We start from the raw sequence: 25,779 nt of genomic DNA on the forward strand, positions 1-25,779 counted from the left end.
ACCTGAATGGAAGAATTGGTCAGACTTGTTGCTAGTTTGTCCACCTCAGTTGGAAATAAGTAGCAAAGTGTAGAGCAATCCAAGCCTATGCCCTGAAACTGGGAACCTGGTGGAATAGCTGCAAATCTAAATGTGTATTGTCTTGAGGGATGTAAGTCATTGATTTTTAATTTTAGAAAAATTTTCTGAGTCAACCAATTAGAGCCTTGGAATGGAGAAATCCACCAAGTAACCCAGAAGTGCTAGACATAGATAACTGGCCACAAAGCCAACAATTTGGTTGATTTTTTAAATTAGCATAGGATCATGTCTATGATAGAAAAATATTTGATTTAAATGCAAAGATCTAAGAAATCAAGAAATCATTATAAAGAAAACATGATGAATCATACGAATCAGGTTAAGGCTCTTGGGTGAGTTGTCCTACTTCTGATGTCATCTTTTTATCCTTGTGTGAGTGTAGTTTTCCCCTCTGAGCATTGTTTTAAGGTGGACTTGAGGTCAGCAGTTCTCTCTATAGGCCACTCCAGTACAGGGACCCTTTGTCAGTGGAAGTTAACCCTAGAGTTAATTTTCTTTTAGTTTCACTGTAAATGAGCTAGTTAATACCTGATAAGGGTCCTTCTGTCCAGGTTGGTGATAGTTGTTTGCATTGTGTCTTTTCCAGAACCTATAATCCTCTGGTTGTAGGCCACAGGGCATCTGATTGCCCTCCAAAGACACATTACTGAGATAAGCTTTAGAGACAAACTTGGAGTATCTCTTAATAACTCAAAGTTTTTAGTAATATAACAAAACAGCAAAGGAAGACCTGGCAAGTGAGCCTTGGCAAACATAGACCTTAATTAACAAAACTAGAATTTAATACTCGGAGAAGGCAATGGCACCCCACCCCAGTACTCTTGCCTGGAAAATCCCATGGATGAAGGAGCCTGGAAGGCTGCAGTCCATGGGGTCGCTGAGGGTTGGACACGACTGAGCAATTTCACTTTCACTTTTCAGTTTCATGCATTGGAGAAGGAAATGACAACCCACTCCAATGTTCTTGCCTGGAGAATCCCAAGGACGGGGGAGCCTGGTGGGCTGCCGTCTATGGGGTCACACAGAGTCAGACACGACTGAAGCGACTTAGCAGCAGCAACAGCAGCAGCAGCAGCAGAATTTAATATTTAGTGAAACATAAAGAAAATTTTCCTTCATGAGGACATATTAACTCTGCAGCCAGGGAAGGCTTTATCCCATCAAATAAAAATGAGGTTTGTCACGGGGCTGGGGAAAGCCAAGTGACCATCTTGTGTTTCCCACAACCCTATTTGATTTATAGTTAGTTTACCCATTTTAATTTCCCCAATTTAGGAGTAGACTGTTGCTATGTTTTAAGGACATCAGGATAGTAAGCGTCTGACAATGAGGGGTTAATTTTTGTAAAAGCAAAATAAAGATTATGGTACATGTAGATAAAGCTCAGCCTTATTTACTTTACCAGAGTAAGAAAAGCTTTTAAAAACAAATATAAATCAGTTAAAAGCAAAGAAATTCACATTGTCTGTTATTAAATACCACATTCCTAGATAACTTTGTTTTCTTAACAGAGAGAAAAAGAAAATTCAGTCTGGCACCAGGTTACTATTAATTATAAAATTTGTTTATCTGGTTAATCTTAGAAAATGTTTGCCATAAACCTTAAAGAAGCAGCAGTATTTTTGCAAAGGCATCAGAGTGAAACCATAGAAGACACATTTAGAATGTGATTACATTGCAGTTGACAAAGCAACCTGGTTATTGCTGTGTCGTGTAACACTTTAATACGATAATTAGAATTATAACTGACAATATTTTTGCAGGACATATCAGATCTCTATGAATTTCACATAATTTTTAGACTATCTGTATTAGTGTCATTTACCATATAATATAGCCTAAAAAGATTTGTTGCTTATTGACAGTATTTCCCATGTACCTTTAACATGTTAAATGAACATAATTAGTTTAATATCCTTCTTTGGGATGCCTCAGGGGCCCTCAGAAACACCTCAAAGTTAGCTAGAAGACAAAACAACTTCATTCAACTTTAATTTAAGGAAAATTTCCCAAAAATATCTAAAGGGTTCATAACATTCAGTGAGATAGGATCATGAACAACAGTTATTCACTTAGCAATAGTAACAAGAGATTTCAAAGGTAAACTTAGAAAAGATCATTTAAAAGGAAAAGAAACTTAATATCCATTATCAAGGGCAATTTAACATTTTAAGAAAACTTGTACCATGCACCCTACATTTCTTAAGCAACCATGAAGTATCCTTTATATCAGTACAGTACTCGGTAGATTGGTAAATATAAATAATTTAAAGCTCTTACCTCATTTGCATTTTCTTTCCTTTAAAGTTTCTTTACATCGTCAATTTCCTTGCTGACAATTTGCAACAGATATAAGCCTATACACAATAAAAGTATTATACAATGTTGGTGACTCAAGACACGTCTGTTAATTAGATCAGCAAACAAACACAAACAGTTCACATGAACCTGAAATTAATTTAGTTTAATTTTTTTGACCACTTCCAATTTGCCTTGATTCATGGACCTAACATTCCAGGTTCCTATGCAATATTGCTCTTTACAGCATTGGACTTTGCTTCTATCACCAGTCACATCCACAACTGGGTATTGTTTTTGCTTTGACTCCATCCCTTCATTCTTTCTGGAGTTATTTCTCCACTGATCTCCAGTAGCATATTGGGCACCTACTGACCTGGGGAGTTTCTATTTCAGTAGCCTATCATTTTGCCTTTTCATACTGTTCATGGAGTTCTCAAGGCAAGAATACTAAAGTGGTTTGCCATTCCCTTCTCCAGTGGACCACATTCTGTCAGATCCTCTTGAGAAATTTGTATGCAGGTCAGGAAGCAACAGTTAGAACTGGACATGGAACAACAGACTGGTTCCAAATAGGAAAAGGAGTACATCAAGGCTGTATATTGTCACCCTGCTTATTTAACATATATGCAGAGTACATCATGAGAAATGCTGGACTGGAAGAAACACAAGCTGTAATCAAGATTGCTGGGGGAAATATCAATAACCTCAGATATGCAGATGATACCACCCTTATGGCAGAAAGTGAAGAGGAACTAAAAGCCTCTTGATGAAAGTGAAAGAGGAGAGTGAAAAAGTTGGCTTAAAGCTCAACATTCAGAAAATGAAGATCATGGCATCCGGTCCCATCACATCCTGGGAAATAGATGGGGAAACAGTGAAAACAGTGTCAGACTTTATTTTTTTGGGCTCCAAAATCACTGCAGATGGTGACTGCAGCCATGAAATTAAAAGACACTTACTCCTTGGAAGGAAAGTTATGTCCAACCTAGATAGCATATTCAAAAGCAGAGACATTAATTTGCCAACAAAGGTCCATCTAGTCAAGGGTATGGTTTTTCCTGTGGTCATGTATGGATGTGAGAGTTGGACTTTGAAGAAGGCTGAGCACTGAAGAATTGGTGCTTTTGAAGTGTGGTGTTGGAGAAGACTCTTGAGAGTCCCTTGGACTGCAAGGAGATCCAACCAGTCCATTCTGAAAGAGATCAGCCCTGGGATTTCTTTGGAAGGAATGATGCTAAGGCTGAAACTCCAGTACTTTGGCCACCTTATGTGAAGTGTTGACTCATTGGAAAAGATTCTGATGCTGAGAGGGATTGGGGGCAGGAGGAGAAGGGGACGACAGAGGATGAGATGGCTGGATGGCATCACTGACTCGATGGACGTGAGTCTGAGTGAACTCTGGGAGTTGGTGATGGACAGGGAGGCCTGGCATACTGCGATTCATGGGGTCGCAAAGAGTTGGACACGACTGAGCGACTGAACTGAACTGAATTTTTTTGTTGTTGTTGTTTGTTTTTCTTTTTTTTGTTGTTGTTGTTTTAATTTTATTATTTAACTTTACTATATTGTATTGGTTTTTCCATATATCGAAATGAATCTGCCACAGGTATACATGTGTTCCCCATCCTGAACCCTCCTCCCTCCTCCCTCCCTATACCATCCCTCTGGGTCGTCCCAGTGCACCAGCCCCAAGTATCCAGTATCGTCCATCAAACCTGGACTGGCGACTCGTTTCATATATGATATTATACATATTTCAATGCCATTCTCCCAAATCATCCCACCCTCTCCCTCTCCCACAGAGTCCAAAAGACTGTTCTATACATCAATGTCTCTTTTGCTGTCTTGAACTGAATTTTGAATTTAGAATTATTTGGTTTGAAGGCACTTACTTTTCTTTAGGCCAACTAAATTAGAGCTCATTTATAAATTAGCATTAATAATAGTATCCAAAGACAAAGACACACACTGAGACATACATATATATCCAGATAGAGACTTTATAATTTTTTTGTTTGATCAGAAGAGCCTGACAGGGTAAAGAAACTGGGTAGGGGAAGGAGTGAGGGAATCTGGGCTCTCCTTCCCCCTGAGAGATAGGAGAATTTAAATGGAAATTCTTTATGATGTTAGGAGAGTTTTCTGGTTTTTCACACTATGGATTATAGGAGAAAGTCCTAGTATTTTAACAGAGGAATTTTGAACACAGGGTAAGGTGGGAGATTGTTCTTCCCAAGTAGAGTGGGTAAGAAAATCCCAGGAAAAAGTAAAGGGCAGAGCACACTGGCTGGTGAGATGGTACGAGCACTAGCAAGCTGCTCAGGGAGAAAGATTCTGGGAGGCAGCAGGACCTGGGGGATGTAAATTTTTTTTATCCCAGGAAAACAAGTTTGCCATCCAGTGGTGCAAACTTGTTGCAGGTAGCAGCAGGCGCCAAGCTCCAACTCCCAGCACATTGTTTGCCCTGTTGAGAAAAACACAATCCTAGTACACAAGGCATACTGGGGGTTGTAGTTTAGGCAGAGTGAGAGAAAAGAGGGAGAAAAGTCAGAAGTCTCCAGCCAGAGGTTTAGGCGAGACATGCAGTTTATCTTACATCTGAGGCATGGCACCAAATTGTCAGGTGTGGTTCTTTGTCTTCCATCCTTGTCTTGTTGTAGTAAAAAATAAAAATTACAGATCAGGAAAGCTCATGCAGGCACCGTTTATTAAACAAGCGACATGAAACACACTCTTGAGTTGTGAGAGCAGACTGACCTCTGTAAGAGTGGTCCCACCCTGTCTTAGGCTTTCTTTTAATGTCCTTTGTTCCATCTCCTAAGCCATCCCCAGAGCCTGATTTGTTCTGCCCCATGTCAAACACCTAGTTTGATTTTGGTGTTCTTGTAGAAAATGAGAATTCTGCCATCTTAAAGATATTACTAACAATGTCACAAGGTTGCCAGGGGGAGTGTCAATAACCTCAGATATACAGATGTCACTACTCTAATGGTAGAAAGCAAAGAAGAACTAAAGAGCCTCTTGATGAAGGTGAAAGAGGAGAGTGAAAAAGCTGGCTTAAAACTCAACATTTAAAACATGAAAGTCATGGCATCTGGTCCCATCACTTCATGGCAAATAGATGGGGAGACAATGGAAACAGTGACAGACTTTATTTTCTTGGGCTCCAAAATCACTGTAGATGGTGACTGCAGCAATTAAATTAAAAGATGCTTGTTCCTTGGAAGAAAAGCTATGACAAACCTAGACAGCTTATGAAAAAGCAGAGACATCACTTTGCCAACAAAGGTTCATATAGTCAAAGCTATGGTTTTTCCAGTAATCATGTATGGATGTGAGATTTGGACTATAAAGAAGGCTGAGCACCAAAGAATTGATGCTTTTGAACTGTGGTGCTGGATAAGACTCTTGAGAGTCCCTTGGACTGCAAGGAGATCAAACCAGTCAATCTTGAAGGGATTCAATCCTGAATATTCATTGGAAGGACTGATGTTGAAGCTGAAGCTCCAATACTTTGGTCACCTGATGTGAAGAAGACGACTCATTGGAAAAGACCCTGATGCTGGGAAAGATAGAGGGCAGGAGGAGAAGGGGATGACAGAGGATGAGATGGTTGGATGGCATCATCCATTAAATGAACATGAGTTTGAGCAAGCTCTGAGAGGTGATGAAGGACAGAGAAGCCTGGAGTGCTGTAGTCCATGGGGTTGCAATGAGTCGGAAAGGACTGAGCAACTGAAGAACAGCAGTGTCAATCAGGGCTTGTGCCTGAGACCAACCAGGGAAGGGGTCATGTTGGGTGTGTTTTTCCCACCAAAGGTTTTTGCTGCAGGTTGCAGATTTTTCCTTTGTTTTATTTTACTCTCGCTTTTTTATTTCTTTGTTTGCCTTTTAATTGCCACTTTTTAACTGCCATTTTGGACACCTTTCTCAAACTACCTAACATTTCCTTATATCTGTAGAAACACAGATTAAGGACTGGTAATATTTCAGACAAAACTTCAAAATTATAACCCATATGTATCAGTTTGTATGAATGTGTGTGTTCAGTGAAGTCTGACACTTTTGCAACCCCATGGACTGTAGCCTGCCAGATTCCTCTGTCCATCAAATTTTCCAGGGAAGAATACTGGAGTGGGTTCCCATTTCGTACTCCAGGGGATCTTCCCAACCCAGGGATCGAACCCACATCTCCAGCGAGTTCTTTACCACTGTACCACTTGGGGAGCCCATTCATTAGTTTACTCAATCTTATAGAATTAATCATTTTTACTAGCATTTTCATGAAGTGAGAAATTCCGTTAAATTTTAAATATCTTACCTGGTTCAGCAGCATGATATGAAAGTTTTCAGAAACCTGTTCTTGTCAGAAGTCCTTCCTGTGACTCTTCTTAAAGATGGAGCAATTTGGAAAGACTCAGCTTAAACTGTCTGCAGATGATTAAGGACTTAAAAAAGCAAAGTTAGAGATCTGATTAGTGTTTTTTGACAAGGAAGTTTAACCAAGTTGTTGGGACATCCTGTATTTTAAGATAACTAGAATTATGACTGATACAATTATACCAGTGCATATCCAAATTTCAGAAACTTTAACTTTTACCATGTATGTTAATAACATTCATTCATAAAGTATACTCTAAGTAGCTTTATCACTCTTGTGATAATGCTCTCCAGTAATTTTATGTACCAAATAATACTAGTTAAGAATTTCTCTTAGATGCATCAGGGGCTCTCTAAAGCATTTTAAAGCTGTCTGGAAGTCAAAAGAACTTTAATGAAAATTGTATATTTGGAAAATTTGTGAAAAATTTTCAAAACACTTGGTTAAATAAGGTCATAGATCACTGTGAAACATTACTTCTTTCTTAACCAAAGTGAGAAGACATCTCAAACACAAATACAGATCACTTCAAGGCACAGAAGTTCACATAATCTGTTATCAAAGTCAGCATTCCAGGAGAACTTTGTCCTTCTAACAGAAAGAGAAAACCAAATCTAGTCTTGTACCAGTTTGCTTTTAATAATAAAAGTCATTTACTTAATTAAATTCAGTATAAACTTAGCCCATCTGTACCACGTACAAAGTTCTTTTTTCAGTGTTGCCTTTCTACAAACCTTTCATCATTTTCTTTATCTGTTATTTTGTTCTTAAATTATCCCATGTTGAAACAACTGCATAAACTTCCATCATTTAACTTGATTTAGCACAACTCTAAAATTTTACGTTACCAAATATCTATAGAGATCATTTATATCTAAAAGGCACAAAAAGAGAAATGCAAATTTCTCTTCTAACTCATTATACAAAACTCAGTCATCTTAGCTATTTTCAGAAAATTTTTTCTCCAGTTCTCAAGTATCCACTTAAGTTTTAAAAAACAGATAATAGTAATAGACAGTAATGTATATCATTTGCTCACATTCACATGGCTCACTTTAAGCAAAACCACAAAGAGGGAACAGATTTGGACTCAGGCAGGAAGACAACACAGATACCCACACACATATCCTCCAATATAAGCCAAATTGCAAAAGGCCCATTTTGATACAATAGCAGAGCCATTAGGGATCATTGTTCTCCAGATCTTAGAGAGTATTGAGCATACACAGTGTTATAATAAAAATACAGTTTTCTTTCTTTTACATGAACATAGCTGAAGATCTCCCAGTTTTGCAACGTATACCCTAGCGGAACTGTAAGATGGAACAGAGCTCTGATCATCCATTATTCGTGGCTGGTGTCATCAAATATCAAGCAAACAATAATTCAAAATGTTGTCTCAGGATCACAGTTCCCTAGCCCCAAACAGGGAGATTCCAAAACCATGTCCCTTTAGTCAAAATGGGGAGAACCTCAACCAACATGCCATCAGAAATAAAACTGAATGAATGACCAAGGCTAGTCCAAAAGGGAAAATGCTAAGCAGTGCTGCACCACAGGCAAAGCCCAACTCAATGCATCATCACACATGAGCTGCATTATTCACCAAAGACATCTCAGTTGGCCAGTGCAAGTACTGATGCACATACAAACAACAAACGTATGGTCCCACATACAAACAATCAGCTCAGGTATAGCCCCCAAATTCCACCTCCATTTCCAGATGAAGGCCACAGAGTGACCTGGCTCCCAAAAGAGAATGGACACAGAGTGACTCACCCCAAAATGATACAAAAGCATATAAAATATGGTTTCACAGACAGAAACTCAGAGGAGGTGTAAAAATTTTTTATATCCATACCCAGATAGAGGCCTCTAAACAGATTGGTCCAGCTCTCTAAAGAGAACAGACCCAGAGTGGCTCACTTCCTGTAAGGGAAGCAGCCCAAATGGAGTAGAGAGAGTTCCCAGCCTGCACAAGCTGGAATGACTTACCTTCCAAGCAACACTGAATGTGGACTGCAGCTCCAGACATTTCTTTGCTCCAAACAGTCTTGTGCCATGAGGCAGTTGGTACCTCTCAAGGACAGTGCCTCCCAGTTCCCTGGAGCAAATGAGCTCCAGCAGCCTCTGGGGACTCAGAGAAGGGACTTTCTGTGGCTGGAGTTGACCTACTATGGGCACAGACTCTGGGCTGCCTTGCCAAAATTGTAACTAAAAGCAAGTTCATGTGCCTGATGTACAGTGAGGCCAAACAATAAGGAAATGTCAGAGTTTGGAGCAGAGCAAGGTTTATTGTAGGGCCATGCAAGGAAATGGGTGGCTCATGCCTCCAAAACTCCAAAATCCCCAAAGGATTTCAGGAAAGTATTTTTAAAGGCTAGGTAAGGGGGAGGGGTCACAGGGTATGTGATCAGCTCATGTACAATTCTCTTGATTGGTTGATGGTGAGGTAAAAGGACAGTGTCACAGGGGTTAACATTATCAATCCTTAGGCTTCAAGGGACCTGGGAGCTATATGCTCATGGTCATCAACCAATTAACATCTTCCTTTAGATGGGGGTTTTCACATCTGTAAAACAACTCAGGAAATATGATTCAAATACTGTTATGTAGGTGCTTCAAAGAGGAGTTAAAACAGGATATGGGGAAGGGATCTGTCTTGGGAAGACCCCATAGGGTCCTGCTCAGTTACAGATAAAGGCTTATGAAGGACTAGGGTGGATGCAGGGTGGGAGGATAAAGGTAGGCGTGTCAGTGAGTGTTCAGGAACAAGATGGAAACCAACCTGGCTGTGAGAAAAGGTTCATGTTGGGACAGAGGGATATGTGATGGGAAAAGCAGGTTGGGGCTATTGCAAATATGCAGGCGCTCACATTGGTCCTAATTGTACTGAGGCTGGAGGCTTGGCTTTGCAAGCTGCATAAGATGACATATCTCCTAAATTCACCTAAATGCACTGATGTTTATTTCTCAGGGACTGATAAACTTTGAGCAATCTGTTAAAGCACCAAGATAACTCACAAGATTCTATCAGTTCTTTGGTCTTGAATTGTGTCCTTTAATTAAGAAAATATGAATTGCATGTTCATGTGCATTTAATTCAGGTTCTGGAATGCTTATTTGATCCAAGTAGAGTAGTTTCTTTCCTATGCTTTGGTTTCTCAAATCCCAATGAGTGGCATCAAAAGCTTTCTTGGGTAGGCATATATACTCCCTACTTTCAGGAAGGATTCCTGGAACTTGGAAGCAAGAGCTCTGTCATTCCTCATGGGGAAGAATTTTAATAGTTTAGAAAAAGTGGTTGGTTGGAACAGATACTAAAGACCAAATATTCTGAGGTGAGTTAGAAATAGGCACTCAGAGAGACTTTGGTGATGATTGAGTCCTGTACCTAGTGGTGGCCATGCACCTGTTACATGCAGGTAGGGCATCACCTGCTCGTTGCTTACTGGTTCCAATCAGCAGTACTTTAATCCCATCACAATGCTGGGAGTTGGTCAGCAAGAACAGTATTTTAGTTGTGACTCCTCATTTTTTACTGTCACTGTTACTGAATTTTTGCAAATGTATCTAATGTGTGTGTCTTTTTTTCTCTTAAAGAAGAGAATTTAAAACAGTTATCTGTGTGTAATAGTAGATTTTTGGTGTTAGCTGTAGTATGGGAAAAAGTGTTGAGAATATGTGTGTTGATAAGACAAGGGACACTGTGAAGAAGTAAAAGTCTTTGATTAGCTGTTAGGAGAGAGGGAGACAAAAGGCCAGACATGAAGCAGAAAAGGCCTAGAAGTTTCTGAGGCAGGAAGGATCTGCAGCGCCCACAGCCTGGTGGACCCCAGGGCAGAGGGTGTGGAGAAAACTGGAGAGCCTTGGCGAGGGTGGGGCATGCACTCTGCACTGCTTCTTCAATTATTTTGAAGTGGAAAGAACAGAGAGTGGATGAACAGGGAAAGGATGAGAAAATGGATTTTGAGCAAGTTTTAGGAACCAAGGAAAGTCTCAGAGGAAAGGAGAGAAGATTTTAGCTTGAGCATTGACACTCATGACTCATTGGATTTGGCTTGGGCCACTCTGAGAAAGCCAGGGTGGTGACCCATAGCTCACCAGCAATGGGTTCCAGTGACATCTGTGCCAGGTGCTGTGCTTAGTCATAGAATCTCCATGTAGTATGTAAGTAATCATTGCCCTGAAGGAGTGTGGTCTCTGGTGGGACAGTTAGTGGGAAATACTGCTGCTGGATGAAGAGTTATAGGAGGAGAGGGAAGGATAAAGGATCACGGTGGAGAGTATAATTCTTGGAGTGGAACTGGGTTGAGGGATAGCTCATTCAGCAGTGGTTGAATTGTTGAGTATATGCCCTCAGGGATAAATTGGAATTAAGGAGTCAATTGATCCAGGTCTCCAGGTCCAAATCCTTATTTAGGAGGTGACATGTGATTTAGTTTCCTGTCAGTCATCTAAGGGAGGTGAAAATCTTCATCCCTTGATGGTGTCCAGAGGACTCTGTCTGGCATTTTGAGATGTGGCAGCAAAGGAATTTGTGAAAGTCCTTAAATCAAGAGCTATGGGGGAGGAAAATTGCCTAATTGAGCAAATTCATCTCTTTTCTGCATGGGATTATTCAAGAGTGGTGTGGTGACAGCTGCTCTTTGTCTGACTTTGTCCTGTTCAGAGCAACATTGATCCTTTCAGTTAATAACTCAGCAGCCCAGGTGGATGTTATTATCTCCAGGTGTTCTCCCCACTTTCCAGAGACAGATACTGAGAGGTTACTTGACTAGTTCAAGGTCATACAACCAGAGACTGGTAAAACCTAGACTCTAACACAGGAAGATTTCCACCTGAGGTACACCAAGTACAATTTTTTTTTTCTCTTTAAATTAAAAAAAATAGTGGTAAAATGCACAAATCATAAATTTACCATCTTAACCACTTTTAAGCATTTGATTCAGGGTTGTTATGTACATTCACATTATAATACAACCTATTTTCAGAACCCTTTTCATCGTGCATTCAGTTCAGTTCAGTTCAGTCACTCAGTCGTGTCTGACTCTTTGCAACCCCATGAATCGTAGCACGCCAGGCCTCCCTGTCCATCACTATCTCCCGGAGTTCACTCAAACTCACGTCCATCGAGTCGGTGATGCCATCCAGCCATCTCATCCTCTGTCGTCCCCTTCTCCTCCTGTCCCCAATCCCTCCCAGCATCAGAGTCTTTTCCAATGAGTCAACTCTTCGCATGAGGTGGCCAAAGTACTGGCATTTCAGCTTTAGCATCATTCCTTCCGAAGAACACCCAGGGCTGATCTCCTTTAAAATGGATTGGTTGGATCTCCTTGCAATCCAAGGGACTCTCAAGAGTCTTCTCCAACACCACACTTCAAAAGCACCAATTCTTCACCACTCAGCTTTCTTCTCAGTCCAACTCTCGCATCCATACATGACCACTGGGAAAAAACATAGCCTTGACTAGACGGACCTTTGTTGGCAAAGTAATGTCTCTGCTTTTGAATATGCTATCTAGGTTGGTCAGAACTTTTCTTCCAAGGAGTAAGCATCTTTTAATTTCATGGCTGCAGTCACCATCTGCAGTGATTTTCAGTTCAGTTCACGTCAGTTCAGTCGCTCAGTTGTGTCCTACTCTTTGCGACCTCATGAATCGCAGCACACCAGGCCTCCCTGTCCATCACCAACTCCCGGAGTTCACCCAGACTCACGTCCATAGAGTCGGTGATGCCATCCAGCCATCTCCTCCTCTGTCATCCCCTTCACCTCCTGCCCCCAATCCCTCCCAACATCAGAATCTTTTCCAATGAGTCAACTCTTCGCATGAGGTGACCAAAGTACTAGAGTTTCAGCTTTAGCATCATTCCTTCCAAAGAAATCCCAGGGCTGATCTCCTTCAGAATGGACTGGTTGGATCTCCTTGCAGTCCAAGGGACTCTCAAGAGTCTTCTCTAATACCACAGTTCAAAAGCATCAATTCTTCGGGGCTCAGCCTTCTTCAAAGTCCAACTGTCACATCCATACATGACCACAGGAAAAACCATAGCCTTGACTAGATGGACCTTTGTTGGCAAAATAATGTCTCTGCTTCTGAATACGCTATATAGGTTGGACATAACTTTCCTTCCAAGGAGTAAGCGTCTTTTAATTTCATGGTTGCAGTTACCATCTGCAGTGATTTTGGAGTCCAGAAAAATAAAGTCTGACACTGTTTCTACTGTTTCCCCATCTATTTCCCATGAAGTGATGGGACCAGATGTCATGATCCTCATTTTCTGAATGTTGAGCTTTAAGCCAACTTTTTCACTCTCCACTTTCACTTTCATCAAGAGGCTTTTGAGTTCCTCTTCACTTTCTGCCATAAGGGTGGTGTCATCTGCATATCTGAGGTTATTCATATTTCTCCCGGCAATCTTGATTCCAGCTTGTGCTTCTTCCAGCCCATCGATTCTCATGAGGTACTTTGCATATAAGTTAAAGAAGCAGGGTGACAATATACAGCCTTGACATACTTCTTTTCCTATTCGGAACCAAAATAGGTCTGTTGTTCCATGTCCAGTTCTAACTGTTGCTTCCTGACCTGCATACAGGTTTCTCAAGAGGCAGGTCAAGTGGTCTGGTATTCCCATCTCTTTCAGAATTTTCCACAGTTTATTGTGATCCACACAGTCAAAGGCTTTGGCATAGTCAATAAAGCAGAAATAGATGTTTTTCTGAAACTCCCTTTTCTGGAACTCATCCTGCATTAGTGTGTCATTAAACACTAACTCCCAGTCCCTTTCCAGCCCCTGGGAACCACAGGACCACTTTGTTTCTCTCTAAATTTGACTGCTCTGAGTATCTTCATGTAAGTAGAATCATACAGTATTTATCCTGTGTCCATTTTACACCCCCTACCTCACCATCAGTGTGTAAGTGCCCAGTTTTTTCACATCCTTGCTAAACCTTCTCTTTTCTTCTTTGTTCTCCCCATATTAGTTCCTCTAAAATGTGTGAAGTGGTGTCTCATTTCTCTAATGGTTAGTGATGTTGAGCATCTTTCCTGCCCAAGCAGAATTTTACAGTGGACCTCTCAGGCAGGATGTCATTATCTGGGTAAGTCCCAGTGCTAATTTCCTGAGTGATTTCTGTAGGGAATAACTGTAGGATAAATGACCCAACATCTTTTAAGCAAGTTTGGTAATAAAAACTTATAGATTTATACTTTTGTTTTGGAATGAAATTGAGACCTAGAAATATTAAAGGTCATGAAAGTCTGAACTGGAATGGAGTAGGGGAGCAGTGGGGAGGTGGACCTTCAAGGCCCTGGTTCCTCATTACCACTGCTGGGAGTAGAATCCAGTCTTCTGACTCCTGGACCAGGTCCTTTAGGCATGCCAGGCAGGGTTTGCACAATCTGAAGCTCAGTCTCTTATTGCTTATTTAATAATTCATAGACATTAATTTATTTAACATATAATTCTTGAGCATCTTCTCTGCACTATATATTGTGCTAGAAATAAAGCAATAGGTATAAGAAATCTGATCTCCACTTTTAAGGGTTATTATTGTTTCACCTTGAAACTTTCCTAACCCTGGCAAAATCAGTACATTGATCTTAGTCTTTGGGTTATCTCTGCATATTAATTATTATTGCTTTCACAGTGCATACTGGATTTGAATGGGGTTTTGTGGGGTGATCTTCTATATAGTTACTGCTTTCTCCTGTTAAAATTAATAAATAATTTGCAGAGAGATAATTTGAGATTATATAAATATCATACTCCACATCAAACTTTTACCCATTAGTTTTAAGTTCTATGGATAATTTTCTAACTCCATTGTTGCTTCTATGTTTGTTTGCATTCTAGAATGAAAAAGCTTTCCCTTCTCTCTTGTTTATGTTACAGTAAGGATTCGTGGATTCATTCATTATTTAGTGAGTTATGATTCATTGCCATATATTTTAATTTTTTTTTTCTAAAGGCAATATTGTATCTTTATTATTTTGGGCTGTTCTGAGTCTCTATTGTTGTGTGTGGGCTTTCCTTGTGAAGAACAGGGGCTACTTTCTAGTTGTGGTTTGTGAGCATTGGCAGGCAGATTCTTAACCACTGAGCAACCAAGGAAGCCCCATTTATTTATTTCTGTTCTTGAAGTATCCCAGGTTTCTCTAGTGAGAGCCCTTCAAGTTGACTTCTCTGTCCTTTCTACACATCCTCATGATTCTGTTGAAAAAATATTTCACAACATGAAAGTTGGGAATTACAATTTATTTGCCAGCAAATTTGGAAAACTCAGCAGTGGCCACAGGACTGAAAAAGGTCAGTTTTCATTCCAATCCCAAAGAAAGACAATGCCAAAGATTGCTCAAACTACCACACAATTGCACCCATCTCACACACTAGTAAAGTAATGCTCAAAATTCTCCAAGCCAGGCTTCAGCAATATGTGAACCATGAACTTCCACATGTTCCAGCTGATTTTAGAAAAGGTAGAGGAACCAGAGATTAAATTGCCAACGTCCTCTGGATCATCAAAAAAGCAAGAGAATTCCAGGAAAACATCTATTTCTGTTTTACTGACTATGCCAAAGCCTTTGACTGTGTAGATCACAATAAACTGTGGAAAATTCTGAAAGAGATGGGAATACCAGACCACCTGACCTGCCTCTTGAGAAACCTGTGTGCAGATCAGGAAGCAACAGTTAGAACTAGACATGGAATAACAGACTGGTTCCAGATAGGAAAAGGAGTCTGTCAAGGCTGTATATTGTCACCCTACTTATTTAACTTCTATGCAGAGTACATCATGAGAAACACTGGGCTGGAAGAAGCACAGCTGGAATCAAGATTGCCAGGAGAAATATCAATAACCTCAGATATGCAGATGACACCACCCTTATGGCAGAAAGTGAAGAGGAACTAAAAAGCCTCTTGATGAAAGCATATTAAAAAGCAGAGACATTATTTTGCCAACAAAGGTCCATCTAGTCAAGGTTATGGTTTTTCCAGTGGTCATGTATGGATGTGAGAGTTGGACTGTGAAGAAAGCTGAGCGCTGAAGAATTGATGCTTTTGAACTGTGGTGTTGGAGAAGACTCTTGAGAGTCCCTTGGACTGCAAGGAGATCCAACCAGTCCATTCTAAGGGAGATCAGTCCTGGGTGTTCTTTGGAAGGAATGATGCTAAAGCTGAAATTCTAATACTTTGGCCACTTCATGTGAAGAGTTGACTCATTGGAAAAGACCCTGATGCTGGGAGGGATTGGGGGCAGGAGGAGAAGGGGATGACAGAGGATGAGATGGCTGGATGGATCACCAACTCGATGGACATGAGTTTGAATAGACTCCAAGAGTTGGTGATGGACAGGGAGGCCTGGCATGCTGCGATTCATGGGGTCGCAAAGAGTTGGACACGACTGAGTGACTGAACTGAAATGAACTGAACTGATCTGAACTGAGGCAAAATGAGGACTGCAGCCTGGGAGACAGCCTTAGAGAAATGGCTCCAGGGAGGCAAAAGGAGGAGCTAGGATATATAGGTGTTTTGAAACAAAGGGGAAATATCCAGGAACATCAAAAGATTATTGTAAATTAAAGTAAATCCAATATCCCAGTTAAGGAATTTAGTGCTTTTATATGTATGGGAAGACGAGTCTAGGCTCATTGAAGTTATTCCTTTGATATGTATCTCTGTTATCTGGAGCTAGTATCCTGTGTTTTCATGTGCTTAGTTTCCTTAGGGCTCATCACAGGGAATGGCTGCAGAGAGTGACTGAGGTCTGATTGCTACTAGATGGCAGGTATTCTTTTCCTTCCTGAATTTCCTCAGGGCTCACTAATTCCTGCTGATGTTTGTTACTTCCTTGTTTACTGATATTGCAGGAAATATTTAATTTCTTAAAATAATTTCATCTCTCAATTCCTTGCACACTTCCTTATTTTATGGTGCAAGGTGTTCCAGGCCTGGCTTATAATTTCTCTGGCTGTTGTTTTTCACCTACTGATAGTGGTTCTGCTGCTGGAGATGCCTGGGGCTTTGCTCACCTGTGTTCACACTAGTTATAGCAGCACCCGCAGATGTTCCTTTTTTGGAACCAGTGTTGTGACCTGACCTGTACTTGTAGTTCTTAGGATTGTGAGACTAGTCTCAGCAACAACCATTAGGGAACTTTGAAAAGGCAAGGTTTATCACTCACATGTCTTGGAGGGCACAAGGTACATGTTGGGTGACACAGTGATGTCCTGGATGAAAGAGAGAGAGTTCGGTTCAGTTCAGTTCACTCAGTCATGTCCGAGTCTTTGAGACCCCGGGACTGCAGCACTCCAGGCTTCCTTGTCCATCACCAACTCCCAGAGCTCACTCGAACTCATGTCCATCGAGTCCGTGATGCCATCCAACCATTTCATCCTCTGTCGTCCCCTCCTCCTACCACCTTTGATTGTTCCTAGCATCAGAGTCTTTTCTAATGAGTCAGTTCTTTGCATCAGGTGGCCAAAGTATTGGAGTTTCAGCTTCAGCATCAGTCCTTCCAGTGAATGTTTAGGACTGATTTCCTTTAGGATGAATTGGTTGGATCCCCTTGCAGTCCAAGGGACTCTCAAGAGTCTTCTCCAACACCACAGTTCAAAAACATCAATTCTTCGGCACTCAGCTTTCTTTATAGTCCAACTCTCACATCCATATATGACTAATGGAAAAATCATAGCTTTGACAAGACGAACCTTTGCCAGCAAAGTAATGTCTCTACTTTTAAATATGCTATCTAGGTTTGTCATAGCTTTTCTTCCAAGCAGCAAACATCTTTTATTTTCATGGCTGCAGTCACCATCTGTAGTAATTTTGGAGCCCAAGAAAATAAATTCTGTTACTGTTTTCATTGTTTCCCCAACTATTTGCCATGAAGTGATGGGACTGGATGCCATGATCTTTGTTTTCTGAATGTTGAGTTTTAAGCCCGCTCTTTCACTCTCTTCTTTCACATTCATCAAGAGGCTCTTTAGTTCCTCTTGACTTTCTGCCGTAAGGGTGGTGTCATCTGCATATCTGAGGTTATTGATATTTCTCCCAGTAATCTTGATTTCAGCTTGTGCTTCATCCATCCCAGCATTTCTCATGATTTACTCTGCATATAAATTAAATAAGCAGCATGACAATATATAGCCTTGAGGTACTCTTCCCAATTTGGAACCAGTTCGTTGTTCCATGTCTGGTTCTAACAGTTGTTCTTGATCTGCATACAGATTTCTAAGGAGGCGGGTACGTTGGTCTGGTATTCCCATCTCTTGAAGAATTTTCCACAGTTTGTTGTGATCCACACAGTTAAAGGCTTTAGTGTAGTCTAGGGAGAGAGTATTTGGATCTGGGTTTCTGCCTTTTTGGGTTTGAGAGTGTGGTGTCTAGTATGGAACAAGTTCACTCTTTATTGGTTAATTAAAACATGAGAGTGGGAATTAAAAAAACAGGAAGAGAGAAGCAAGCAGGCAGTGAGATAATCTGTTATCATGTCAACCTGAACTTTCTACAAAAGGGAACTTTGTGGGTGAGCTGGCCTGGCTCTTTATCTAGTCATGTAGCTGGCATGTGTTCACTGGAGGTGAATGTTTTTGAAATGGATGTCTCCATAGCTTGATGTTAGGAAATTGCATTATAATCAAAACAGCTAATTGTCAGTGCTTGCACACAGTCTCCCAACCTTGAAGTTAGCCATTGCTTCAAGGAGCCTGGTTCCTTTTAGGAAAAAATGTATTAAAAACCAGGATCTAGGTGAAGAGGAACAAAAGGCACAAAATTCCAGTTACAAATAAATCATGAAAACTTAATGTCCAGGTTAGTAACTGTAGTTAATAATACTGTATTGCAGACTTTCCTGGTGGTCCAGTCATAAAGAATCCACCTGCCAATACAGGGAACACAGTTTCAGTCCCTGGTCTGGGAATACCTCACATGCTGCAAGGCAACTAAGCCCATGAAGCATGGATCCCATGCTCCCAATAAGGGAAGCCATCACAATGAGAAGCCTGAGCACCACAACTAGAGAGTAGCCCCTGCTCGACACAACTCAAGAAAGCCCATTCATAACAATGAAGACCCAGTGCAACCATAAATAAATAAAGTTAAAATTACCTCCCCCAAACTACTAATACATTGAAAAATTACTATATTGCATATTTGAAAGCACCTAAAGTGCCTAAGGGAGAAGGCAATGGCACCCCACTCCAGTACTCTTGCCTGTAAAATCCCATGGGTGGTGGAGCCTGGTAGGCTATAGTCCATGGGGTCATGAAGAGTCGGATACGACTGAGCAATTTCACTTTCACTTTTCACTTTCATGCATTGGAGAAGAAAATGGCAACCCACTCCAATGTTCTTGCCTGGAGAATCCCAGGGACAGGGGAGCCTGGTGGGCTGCCGTCTATGGAGTCGCACAGAGTCAGACACGACTGAAGCTACTTAGCAGCAGCAGCAGCAGCAGCAGCAGCAGCAAAGTACCTAAGAGAGTCGATTGAAAAAAAATTGCAGAGCCTAAATATTGACAGTTATGCTTTATTCAGTAGATATTCTTAAGACTTCAAGTCTAGGAGGAAGCATCTCAAGTAACCCTGAGAAAAGTGCTCTGAGGAGGTGAAGGTATAGAGCCCAGTTAGATAGGAGTTTTTCCCTAATGGACAGGTAGTCTGAACGTCAAAATATTCTTAATGAAAGAAAACCAAATATCTCAAAAAATTTAGTGATTTTCTTTGAATGGGAAGATGCAGGAATCTGGGCTCAAGGAAATCATTCCTTTGATATGCACCTCAGTTATCTGGGGCCAGTATTCTGTATTTTGTCATTCTGTACTCCCTCTGGGGTCACTATTGGGGGTTGCTGCAGTTTGACCCTGATGCTGGGAAGGATTGAGGGCAGGAGAAGGAGGGACAACAGAGGATGAAATGGTTATATGGCATCATCAGCTCAATGGGTATGAATCTGAGCAAACTCTGGGAGACTGTGAAGGGCAGGAAACCCTGGTGTGCTGCAGTCCATGGGGTTGCAATAAGTCAGATATGACTGAGCGACTGAACAGCAACAACATGTAGCATGGTTTTTTGTTTGTTTGTTTCCTTCCTGTGTTCCCAAAGGACTCACCAGTTCACTCACTCAAAGGGAGGTGACTGCAATCATTGATGACTCTGATATCCTTTGTTTACTGATATGGGAAGCAGTATTTATTTCTCAACTGTGAAAGTTCTCATCACGAGAAAAATATTTTGTAATTGTGTAGGTTAAAGAAACAAAACCTCTAACATTGGGGTGCTAGAATGTTCTTTGCAGCTGGTGTGTCTTTGCTTTTAGGACCCCTTTAGTGTGGAGAAGGAAATGGCAACCCATTCCAGTGTTCTTGCCTGAAGAATCCCAGGGACTGGGGAGCCTGGTGGGCTGCCGTCTATGGGGTTGCACAGAGTCTGACACGAATGAAGAGACTTAGCAACAGCAGCAGTAGCAGTGTGTAGAGCTAGGGCATATATATGAAAGTATTGTTGATTAGTCATTAAGTTGTGTCTGACTCTTTTGTGACCCCATGCACGATAGCCCGCCAGGCTCCTGGGTGCCTGGGATTTCTGAAGCAAGATGCTGGAGGGGGTTACCATTTCCTTCTCCTGGGATCAAATCCATGTCTTCTGCATTAGCAGGTGGATTCTTTACCAATGAGCCACCAGGGATGCCCATATATTCCCCCCAATCATATCTCTATATATTTGAAATGTAGACTTTTCTTTTTAATAAAGCTCATTAATATAGGGTTCTAATTAGAGATTGTTACTGAGTCCAAGCCCACTATGCTTGCCTCACAATAGGCTGATGAATCTGACAGACGAGCTGCTGAGGCAAGGTAGAGACTTTAATTGGGGAACTGACAGACAGAGAAGATGGCAGGCTCAGTTCAGTTCAGTAGCTCAGTTATGTCTGATTTTTGTGACCCGATGAACCACAGAATGCCAGGCCTCCCTGTCTATCACCAACACGTGAACTTTACCCAAACTCATGTCCATTGAGTCAGTGATGTCATCCAACCATTTCATCCTCTGTGGTCCCTTTCTCCTCCTGCTCTCAATCTTTCCCAGCATCAGGGTCTTTTCAAATGAGTCAGCTCTTCATATCAGGTGGCCAAAGTATTGGAGTTTCAGCTTCAACATCAGTGCTTCCAATGAACACCCAGGACTGATCTCCTTTACAATGGACTGGTTGGATCTCCTTGCAGTCCAAGGGACTCTCAAGAGTCTTCTCCAACACCACAGTTCAGAAGCATCAATTCTTCGGTTCTCAGCATTCTTTATAGTCCAACTCTCACATCCATACATGACTACTGGAAAAACAATAGCCTTGACTAGACAGACCTTTGTTGACAAAGTAATGTCTCTGCTTTTCAATATGCTATCTAGGTTGGTCATAACTTTGCTTCTAAGGAGTAAGCTTTCTTTTAATTTCATGGCTGCAGTCACCATCTACAGTGATTTTGGAGTCCCAAAAAATAAAGTCAGCCACTGTTTCCACTGTTTCCCCATCTATTTGCCATGAAGTGATGGGACCAGATGCCATGATCTTAATTTTCTGAATGTTGAGCTTTAAGACAACTTTTTCACTCCCCTCTTTCACTTTCATCAAGAGATTCTTTAGTTCTTCTTCACTTTCTGCCATAAGGGTGGTGTCATCTGCATATCTGAGGTTATTGATATTTCTCCTGGCAATCTTGATTCCAGCTTGTGCTTCTTCCAGCCCAGCGTTTCTCATGATGTACTCTGCATAGAAGTTAAATAAACAAGGTGACAATATATAGCCTTGACATACTCCTTTTCCTATCTGGAATCAGTCTGTTGTTCCATATCCAGTTCTAACTGTTGCTTCCTGATCTGCATACAGGTTTCTCAAGAGGCAGGTCAGGTGGTCTGGTATTCCCATCTCTTTCATAATTTTCCACAGTTTATTGTGATCCACACAGTCAAAGGCTTTGGCATAGTCAGTAAAACAGAAATAGATGTTTTTGGAACTCTCTTGCTTTTTCGATGATCCATTGGATGTTGGCAATTTGATCTCTGGTTCCTCTGCCTTTTCTAAAACCAGCTTGAAGTTCATGGGTCACATATTGCTGAAGCCTGGCTTGGTGAATTTTGAGCATTACTTTACTAGCGTGTGAGATGAGTGCAATTGTGTGGTAGTTTGAGCATTCTTTGGCATTGCCTTTCTTTGGGATTGGAATGAAAACTGACCTTTTCCAGTCCTGTGGCCACTGCTGAGTTTTCCAAATTTGCTGGCATATTGAGTGCAGCACTTTCACAGCATCATCTTTCAGGATTTGAAATATCTCAACTGGAATTCCATCACCTCCACTAGTTTTGTTCATAGTGATGCTTCCTAAGGCGCACTTGACTTCACATTCCAGGATATCTGGCTCTAGGTGAGTGATCACACCATCGCGATTATCTGGGTCATGAAGATCTTTTTTGAATAGTTCTTCTGTGTATTCTTGCCACCTATTCTTAATATCTTCTGCTTATGTGAGGTCCATACCATTTCTGCCCTTTATTGAGCCTGTCTTTGCATTAAATGTTCCCTTGGTATCTCTAATTTTCTTGAAGAGATCTCTAGTCTTTCCCATTCTATTGTTTTCCTCTATTTCTTTGCATTGATCCCTGAGAAAGGCTTTATCTCTCTTTGGTATTTTTTTGGAACTCTGCATTCAAACTGGTACATCTTTCCTTTCTTCCTTTGCTTTTTGCTTTTCTTCTTTTCACAGCTATTTGTACGGTGTCCTAAGACAGCCATTTTGCTTTTTTGCATTTTTTTTTTCCTTTGGGGATGGTCTTGATCCCTATCTCCTGTACAATATCAGGCTAATGCCTCAAAATAACCATCTTATTGGTGTTTGGATACCAGATTCTTTTATAGATCACAGAGAGAAAAACAATAAACAGCTAAAGTCAAAAGGTAAAATAGAGAGGCAGAGGCAGTAAAGTAAAAGGGTCTTCAGTCTTTCAAACCATCTCCAAGGGAATAACTAGTCTTTGGAAGGGGTGTGTTAAGCTCTTCCACTCACAGGTAGGGAGAGACAAACTATCTCTCCATGAGCTGAACAAAGACACTGTAGTTTACAGTCAATCAGAAGGGTAAGGGTTCTTTTACGAGGCCATTGTGTATGATTTTACTAATAAAAGCGAGTCAAACAGTTTTCAACATGGAGTCAGAATTGGCTTCTTCTCTGCAACAAGATATGTAGTTTGAATTTCCATCTCTCTTCTTTTCTCTTAATTTTTAACAGGTGGATAAATCCCTTGTTTAAAATTGGTCACAAACGGAGATTAGAAAAAGATGACATGTACTCGGTGCTTCCAGAAGATCGTTGCCAGCACCTTGGAGAAAAGCTGCAAGGGTGAGCACTGGCAACAGGGAGAAGGGGAGGGAGAGTGAGAATTTTCCACATGGGGCTAAAGGTATGTGTATGGTGGTGGAGGGGGGGGGTGGCTTTGCCTTCCTCTGGGTTCTTCTGAGCCTCCTCCCCTGACCTGGTATACTCACCCGTCTCAGGCTAACCCTGGTCTTAGCCCACTTTGGAGGTTCGGGGAGTCTATGTTCCCTGTGCATCTGTGCAAGTGGAGGGAGCCCACAGTCGAGGCCTTGGAGGCTGAGCTCTGTCCTGGGTGTGGGGTCCCTGGAGTGTTACTGAGTCCAAGCTCACTCTGCTCACCTCATGACAGACCAATGAATCTGAGAGACAAGGTATTGAGGCAAGGGATATGACTTTATTCGGAAAGCTGGCTGACCCAGAAGGTGGCAGACTGGTGACTCAGAGTAACCATCTTGTGGAGGTCTGGATGCCAGGTTCTTTTGTAGAGTCAGAGAGAAGGAAGCAATGAGGAACTAAAGTCAAAATGCAGAATAGAGAGGGAGAGGCAGTGGGGAAGTAAAGTGAAAGGATTTTCAGTCCTATAACACATCTCCAAGGGAATGGCCAGCCTTTGGAAGGGGAGTGTTAATCTCTTCTATTCACATGTGGGGAGTCAGATTATCTAAGAGCTGAACAAACGCACTTTAGTTTACAGTCAGGCAGAGTGGCAGGGTCCTCTGAGGCAGGCCATTACCTATGACTGTAATAACAAAAGCAACAAAAAGCAAGTCAGAGAAACAGTTTCCAACATGTAGTCAGAATTAGCTTCTTTTCTTCAGCAGGAGGAAGGTGTCTGCCCTCTTGAGCTGTTCATGGTGCTGTGAATCCAGCAAAGATTGGGAGGAACTCATTTCCCGAGACTAGGACTTTTCCCTTCAAGGCTTGTTGAAGGGAAGCACACGTGGTGCTTCAGGGTCTGCACCATTCATCTTTGCTCATAGAAGCCCTGTGGGCAGTTAGCCAGCATCTATAGGGTAGCCACAGAGCACCCTGTAGTGCAGGCTCCTCTCCCACTCCGCCCCACCTCCTTTCCCCTTTGGTGGACACGCTGTTCACTGTGCTGTTTCTCATCACAGGTACTGGGATCAGGAAGTGAAGAGAGCTGAGAAAGATGCACGGGAGCCTTCTTTAACGAAAGCAATCATAAAGTGTTACTGGAAATCCTATTTGCCTTTTGCAATTTTTAAGCTTTTTGAGGTAAAAGCTTTTATATAAAGTGTGTTACTGTCTACATGCAGATCAGTACTGAGATGGATACAACTGGTAGGGAAAGAGGCCAGAGGTTTAATATCAGAGGATAAGATGTCTAGGAAACATGATGTAGCTCAATGGCTGTATTTATCTTTAGAATACAAAGATACTTAAAGGACTGGACCTCTGGTGGATTACTCTTTCCCTTTTAACTGATTAAAATGTAGTATCCTGGAAAGAAGTACTGAAAAGAAAAGATGTTTTATTCCAACTTAGGATATTGTTCAGTTCAGTTTATTCCCTCAGTTGTGTCCAACTCTTTGCAAACCCATGAACCGCAGCACACCAGGCCTCCCTGTCCATCACCAACTCCTGGAGTTTACCCAAACTCATGTCCATTGAGTCGGTAATGCCACCCAACCATCTCCTCTGTCATCCCCTTCTCCTCCTGCCTTCAATCTTTCCCAGCATCAGGGTCTTTTCAAATGAGTCCATTCTTTGCATCAGGTGGCCAAAGTATTGGAGTTTCAGCTTCAACATCAGTGCTTCCAGTGAACACCCAGGACTAATCTCCTTAAGGATGGACTGGTTGGATCTCCTTGCAGTCCAAGGGACTCTCAAGAGTCTTCTCCAACACCACAGTTCAAAAGCATGAATTATTCAGTGCTCAGCTTTCTTTATAGTCCAACTCTCACATCCATACATGACTACTGGAAAAACCATAGCCTTGGCTAGACAGACCTTTGTTGGCAAAGTAATGTCTCTGCTTTTTAATGTGCTGTCTATGTTGGTCATAACTTTCCTTCCAAGGAGTAAGCTTTCTTCTAATTTCATGGCTGCAGTCACCATCTGCAGTGGTTTTGGAGCCCCCCAAAATAAAGTCTGGCACTGTTTCCACTGTTTCCCCATCTATTTGCCATGAAGTGATGGGACCAGATGCCATGATCTTAGTTTTCTGAATGTTGAGCTTTAAGCCAACCTTTTCACTCTCCTCTTTTACTTTCATCAGGAGACTCTTTAGTTCTTCTTCACTTTCTGCCATAAGGGTGGTGTCATCTGCATATCTGAGGTTACTGATACTTTTCCCGGCAAATTTGATTCCAGCTTGTGCTTCTTCCAGCCCAGCATTTCTCACGATGTAATCTGCATATAAGTTAAATAAGCAGGGTAACAATATACAGCCTTGATGTATACCTTTCCTATCTGAAACCAGTCTGTTGTTCCATGTCCAGTTCTAATTTTTGCTTTCTGATCTGCATACAGGTTTCTCAAGAGGCAGGTCAGGTGGTCTGGTATTCCCATCTCTTTCAGAGTTTTCCACAGTTTATTGTGATCCACACAGTCAAAGGCTTTGGCATAGCAGAAATAGATGTTGTTGGAACTCTCTTGCTTTTTTGATGATCCAGTGGATGTTG

The 25,779-nt window shown here is 41.5% G+C and overlaps 1 protein-coding gene across 6 annotated transcripts in view; it reads left to right on the forward strand.

Annotated features, from left to right (window-relative positions):
* LOC139176077 (ATP-binding cassette sub-family C member 4-like) overlaps window positions 1-25,779 on the forward strand; it is a 401,158-nt gene that overhangs the window by 107,881 nt on the left and 267,498 nt on the right. For all 6 annotated transcript variants that reach the window (XM_070800386.1, XM_070800387.1, XM_070800388.1 and 3 more), the window contains 2 exons: window positions 23,048-23,158; window positions 24,250-24,370. In XM_070800386.1, the coding sequence (XP_070656487.1) occupies window positions 23,103-23,158; window positions 24,250-24,370 (177 nt within the window). In that variant the 5' untranslated portion in view covers window positions 23,048-23,102. The remainder of the gene's footprint in view (window positions 1-23,047; window positions 23,159-24,249; window positions 24,371-25,779) is intronic.

The sequence above is a fragment of the Bos indicus genome, chromosome 12, assembly GCF_029378745.1.
Source record: "Bos indicus isolate NIAB-ARS_2022 breed Sahiwal x Tharparkar chromosome 12, NIAB-ARS_B.indTharparkar_mat_pri_1.0, whole genome shotgun sequence".
NCBI lineage: Eukaryota > Metazoa > Chordata > Mammalia > Artiodactyla > Bovidae > Bos > Bos indicus.